Below are 6000 nucleotides of genomic sequence, written 5' to 3'. Positions count from 1 at the left end.
GACGTGTGACGTCTCCTGGGTAAGGGTCTTCGGCAGAAGAAGGCTCCTGAGCGTGACGTATGCTTTCTCCCCGATGGACGTCAAGAGCACTTGCAACTTCCTGTACTCTGTGACGTTGTTCGCAGCGACGAAGCACTCGAAACGCTCGAAGAAAATGTTACAGTTGCCGCAGTTCGGATCGAACTCTGCAAGCTTGCCGAGCGTGGCGCCCCTGGTAGCTTCGGTCTTGGAGGCTTCCGTTGGGATCCCATCCTCGTCACCAATCATGTAGAATATTCAGAACAGAGACATGCTTTTCAAGTCCTGTGTTTCGGCATGCCAGCGGGCAGCCCCAAAACACACTGAACATAAAACGTAGCGCACACGCCCATTTAAATAAGTGGCACCTGGTTACACATGCGCATTGGTGTTCGCTCGTTTATCACAGCTACTCCATAACCACAACAGGTGTAACATATCGGGATAGGAACACAACAGAGACTAACATCAACACGGTCTTTTACGCGCATCCATGGTATGGTACGGTATGGTATGGTACGGTATACGGTACGGTACGGTATGGTATGGTACGGTACGGTATGGTAAAGTTAGTTCACATAAATCATTTCCTTGCATCAACATCAACCTTTCCTGGTCTCATGACGTAACTATAGTACTAAGACTGTGCAGCAGGCTTTTGTAGCGGCCCCGAGAGGGCCACAACGTGCAGGCAAGGGCGAGCAGCGAGCGCACCTCGGGACCGGTTGCACCCCGCGCCTCCGTCCTCCACTCTCCACCAATGGTGACGAGTGGAAAGGGCGAGCAGCCCCAAGGGCGGCTGAAGCAAAAGACAAATAAGACCAGTTGACAGTTGGGATTCTAGCCGTCGAGTCGTCCCTCTCTCTCCTCCATGCGTACTCGCGTCCCAATACTCTTAATGGCACGCATCGCTTGCCATAGGTTCCACGAAAAATCTTATATCATGTGCAACCATTCCTCGTGCAGTTGTGATTGTGAACTTGAGAAGCTCGAAGAAGGCATATGCAGTCTATCAAGTGTGTAATAATTTAGGTCGGCAGCCCTTCCAAAATCTAATCTCTTCACTCAGAATTTCTTTGCCATTTCTTGTTTTAAACATGCATGGAAAGTGCTACTTCAGTAAAAGCATTCGATCCCTCAGGGCTTACTAAGAAAGAAAATGTAATCCTTTTTAGACTACCACAGGTATATTTGCAACTTTCTATTTCTGGAGGCAATACGTTTAAATTGAAAGCTCAAGCCCCATAGGCCCAGTGCTATGAAAAGTTTGAGAACACGTGTATGGTATGTGTAGCATAACAATCGTGTATTTTCAATGACGTTGTTGATGTCCATGCTAATCCTCGACAGCTTATTAAATCATAAGTATTCCACTCAATGCGTATTCTGCAACAGCGCATCGCCGATTATGTTGTCGTTCTGACTTCCAATTACTGTTTATTCTTCTTTTCTCTTAACTTTGAAAGTCGTCTGAAACGTGCCGTTCACTTAGGTCTCTTCACTGAGAAGCACTACTTAATTAGTGTTATCCTTGTTTCGAGCAATGGGCAGAGGCTAGTTTTCTCAATAAAGGTTTCTTTATTCACATCTACTTCCCGTAACCTTACGGCGACAAGGTTTGCTCTTCAGGGGGGAAGCGGCCGCCACCGCCCTGCTGAGAACATGAATGCATAATCAGATTCCTTTGAGAGTTGTATTGCGATGCGTAAACAATGGCCAGGCAATTTTCCGGGGGCTGAAAAGGGACAACAGAGCTGTATCGTAATGGTCCCAGAGTCTATACTAAGAATTGTTTATTTGGTTAAATGATTATTAGCATAGTTATGAACGCCTTACAGGTCTCCAAGAAGGCAATGTGAACGGGGTGGGTTCACTACAGTTGGATCAACAAGCATTATTCGCACAATGCAATAGTAAGCATATATATATATTGTTACGAAGGTGTGAGTTTATTTACAGGTGATTGATGAGAGCACACGAAGGGAGCAGCCGAAGGCGAAAACCAGTCCGGTACGATCAACCGCCCAGTTCAAGCGCACGCTGCGCGCCACCTCTCTGTCTTCTTCTAACCTCCGCGCATTGCCGCTACAATATATATATATATATATATATATATATATATATATATATATATATATTGTACTGTAAAATAAGGAGCAGTGGGTCTGTGGCTATAAGAGGGAGAACGACGACGAGGAAGAAGATAAACCTTGATTCGGTGCTCGATCGGCTGTGTTACCTCTCGCTGCTCTATGGTGCTAGTCGCGAACGCTTACTTCCAAAGTGCTTCGGGACATTTGGTGGAAGGTGCTCGGCCTTTTGCAAAACTGGAACTGGGAAGCCGGACGATCCCTATCACAGCTCCCATGCCTAAGGAGACTATAGTCCTCCCAATCCACCTCAAGCACCGCCTCCGGTCATCTGCCCTGGCACGCCACGCCAACGGGATCCTCCCATATTCAATCGCACTGACGATCATGACGTAGAGGACTGGCTGTCACTGTACAACCGAGTGAGTGCCCACAACAAATGGACTGAAGCTGACAAGCTTGGTTACGTCCCATTCTACCTTTCCGGCGTCGCCCATCTTTGGTTCCGGAACCATAAGGCTGACTTTACCCCTGGACAGCTTTCCGAATGACACTTCAAGAGGTCTTTGGTCGCCCTGCTGTGCGCAAACTTCGCGCTGAACAACAGCTTCGCTGTCGTGCCCAACGAAAGGGCGACACCTTTACCAGCTACATTGAAGATGTAGTTGATATTTGCCGGCGTATCAACCCAGATATGACCGAAGATGACAAGATCAACATCTTGAAAGGCGTAGAAGATGACGCCTTCCAAATGCTCTTGGCGAAGAATCCTCAGACGGTCAACGACCTCCTGACGCTTTGCCAGAGCTATGAAGAGCTGCGCAAACAACGCCTTTCTACCCGCCGAGCTCTCGCTCCGGACGTCGCGCTTTCAGCTCTGAGTGAGGGTGTCAGTGCTACTTCCAGTTCAGAGATCTTCGACCAAATCAAGCAATTTGTACGAGAAGAAGTGGCACGCCAACTCTCTCTTCTGCCAGCCAGTCAAGCGCCAGAGTCGCCCTTGTCTCCCGATCTCCGTCAGGTGATACAGGAACAAGTCGCTAACGCCGTCCCACTTGCTCATCAACCGCCTCCTACACCTGTTCCACTTACGTACGCTGCCGTTGTCGCGAATCCAAGGCCCCCGTCTGCAGCTATTCAATCGCGACCTACCAGCGCCTTTCCCTCACCTCCGCATTTAGCTGCAACATATGCCCTACAAGCAGTTCCTGGCCGCCACAGCAGCCTGTGCGCCCACCTCGCCAATATCTCCATCAGTCTCAGCCCGCTGCTGTCAATCCATGGCGCACCCACGACAACCGCCCTATCTGTTATTCGTGCGGCCTGCCTGGGCATGTAGCACGGTTTTGCCGCCGGCGCAGATGGTATCCTGCGGATTCTCCGAGGGCGCAAATCAGCGGTTTCGACTCTCCGTTCCGTTCCACACCTGCCGCTCAGCACTTCGAAGCCCCACCTCCTGCGTCCCGCACCTTCAATACCCGTCGGTCTCCGTCACCCCGTCGGCGTTCTCTGTCGCCGCTTGTCCGTCGCCCTGAAGCTATCCGAGAGGAAAACTAAGGAATGCAGTTCCGGAGGCAAGAACTGCGATCTCAACGAACACCACAAGCCCTAATTTATTTCCTGCGAACGTCCTTGAAGTTTATGCAGAGGACATTGCCGTTCATGCGCTTGTAGACACGGGAGCAGCAATATCAGTGATTTAGAACCAGCTTCGTCTTCAACTAAGAAAAGTCGCGACGCCATATTCTGCCGTTTCATTACGCACCGCAAGCGCTGCGCCCATTGAACCCTTAGGGATGTGTACCGTGCGTGTTCTTATAAGTGGAACTTTATACCGTGTTGAGTTCGTTATTCTGCCTCGCTGCTCCCATGCCATGATTTTAGGATGGGACTTTCCGTCAACTCATCATGCCGTTATTGATTGTGCCCGTGTGGAACTCGCTCTGTCGCCATTCGGCAACCAGGCTTTTGAAGATACCAACGACGCTTCCGGTCATGTTTTCGTCACCGCCGACACCGAGATTCCTCCATACTCTGCCGCACTTGTACCCGTTTCCTGCGTCGGATTTCCCGACTCCACAGTTCTTTTCACGCAGTCTAAGCTTGTTGCTCGCCGTCATCTCTTCTTGCTTCCTTTTGCCCTTCTTGTCATTCGACAAGGTTCCAGCGCACTTTATGTCTCAAACATGTTTCCTTACCCTGCTAGCCTGCTCCACGATGAGTGTCTTGGTTATGCTGACGAAATCGAACCAAGCTTCCTTTATGATGTGCCTGACGACCCGGCTTAGCCTCAGGTTGACGCTATGGCCCTTCAAGTTTCTCCTTCGGTGCCGCCGTGTGACCCTACATTTTCCAGGTGTATTGATCCTAACCTCACTCCCGGTCAGCACGCCCAGATCGTCAATCTCCTTGACTGCTTTCGCACGTCATTCGACCTACAACAATCTCGCTTAGGCCGTACTTCCACTGTTGTCCATCACATCGACACCGGCTACCATGCGCCCTTACGCCACAGGCCGTATCGTGTATCCGCCACTGAGCGTAGCGTCATCGCTGAGCATGTTGGAGACATGCTCCAGCGCGGTGTCATACAACCTTCGCACGGTCCCTGGGCTTCTCCTGTAGTGCTGGTCAAAAAGAAAGATGGCACAATTCGATTTGCGTGGACTACCGGCGCCTCAATAAGATCACCCGCAAGGACGTTTATCCACTACCCCGTATTGACGACGCACTAGACTGCCTACAAGGCGCCGAATTCTTCTCATCTTTAGACTTACGATCCGGGTACTGGCAAGTACCAGTGGCTGAGTCAGACCGTCCAAAGACGGCCTTCATCACACCTGATGGTTTATTTGAATTCACCGTGATGCCAATTGGCCTGTGTCACGCGCCTGCCACATTTGAAAGAATGATGGACAACATATTGCGCGGCCTCAAATGGCAGATATGCCTGTGTTATCTGGACGACATCGTTATCTTTTCACCGGACTTTCCTTCCCACTTACTTCCACTTGAACGCGTCCTCAAATGCATCGCCGATGCTGGCCTCCAGCTTAACCTGAAGAAGTGTCGCTTCGCCGCCCGGCAGCTGGTAATCCTCGGCCATGTCGTGTCGAAAGAAGGTGTACTCCCTGATCCGGCCAAACTACAAGCTGTTGCCCAGTTTCCACGACCACAGACCTTGAAAGAACTGCGCAGCTTCATTCGGTTAGCGTCATACTTCCGCCGTTGCATCCGCAATTTCGCCAGCATCATAGCACCTTTAACGCAGCTTCTTCGTGGTGGCCACAACCTTTCGACCTGGTCACCGGATTGCGATGCCGCATTCACAAAGCTGCGTCGTCTCTTGACGTCTCCTCCAATCCTGCGCCATTTCGACCCAAGCGCTCCTACTGAAATCCACACGGATGCCAGTGGCGTCGGCCTTGGTGCCGTTCTCGCTCAGAGAAAGGCTGCCTTCGATGAGTGCGTCGTCGCCTTCGCCAGTCGTGCACTCACTAAAGCAGAATCGAACTATTCTGTAACAGAAAAAGAATGCCTCGCTATAATTCGGGTCATAACCAAATTCCGTTCGTATCTCTATGGCCGCCCATTTGACGTGATAACTGATCACCATTCGCTGTGCTGGCTGTCGTTCTTGAAAGAACCATCCTGTCGTTTGGCTCGATGGGCGCTTCGACTGCAGGAGTATGACATTCGAGTGCTGTACCGTTCTGGCCGAAAACACTCGGATGCGGATGCCTTGTCTCGTTCGCCACTAATAGATGAGGTTAGCTCCCCGAAGGCCTCATTGTACGAGTCTTCCCTTGCTGCCACGGACATTCTTCTGAAGCAGCAGAAAGACCCATGGATTGTGTCCATGCTAAGTTTCTTATCCACCCCATCGCCACCC

The 6000-nt window shown here is 50.7% G+C and overlaps 1 protein-coding gene across 1 annotated transcript in view; it reads right to left on the bottom strand.

Moving 5' to 3' along the window:
• Positions 1-1621: 1621 nt before the first annotated feature.
• LOC125947173 (L-cystatin-like) overlaps positions 1622-6000 on the bottom strand; it is a 29194-nt gene continuing 24815 nt past the window's right edge. The window contains exon 4 of the mRNA XM_049671557.1: positions 1622-1753. Coding sequence (XP_049527514.1) covers positions 1622-1753 — 132 coding nt within the window. The remainder of the gene's footprint in view (positions 1754-6000) is intronic.

Source organism: Dermacentor silvarum, chromosome 7, assembly GCF_013339745.2.
Source record: "Dermacentor silvarum isolate Dsil-2018 chromosome 7, BIME_Dsil_1.4, whole genome shotgun sequence".
Lineage (NCBI taxonomy): Eukaryota > Metazoa > Arthropoda > Arachnida > Ixodida > Ixodidae > Dermacentor > Dermacentor silvarum.
This window is presented reverse-complemented; position numbering and strand designations above follow the sequence as displayed.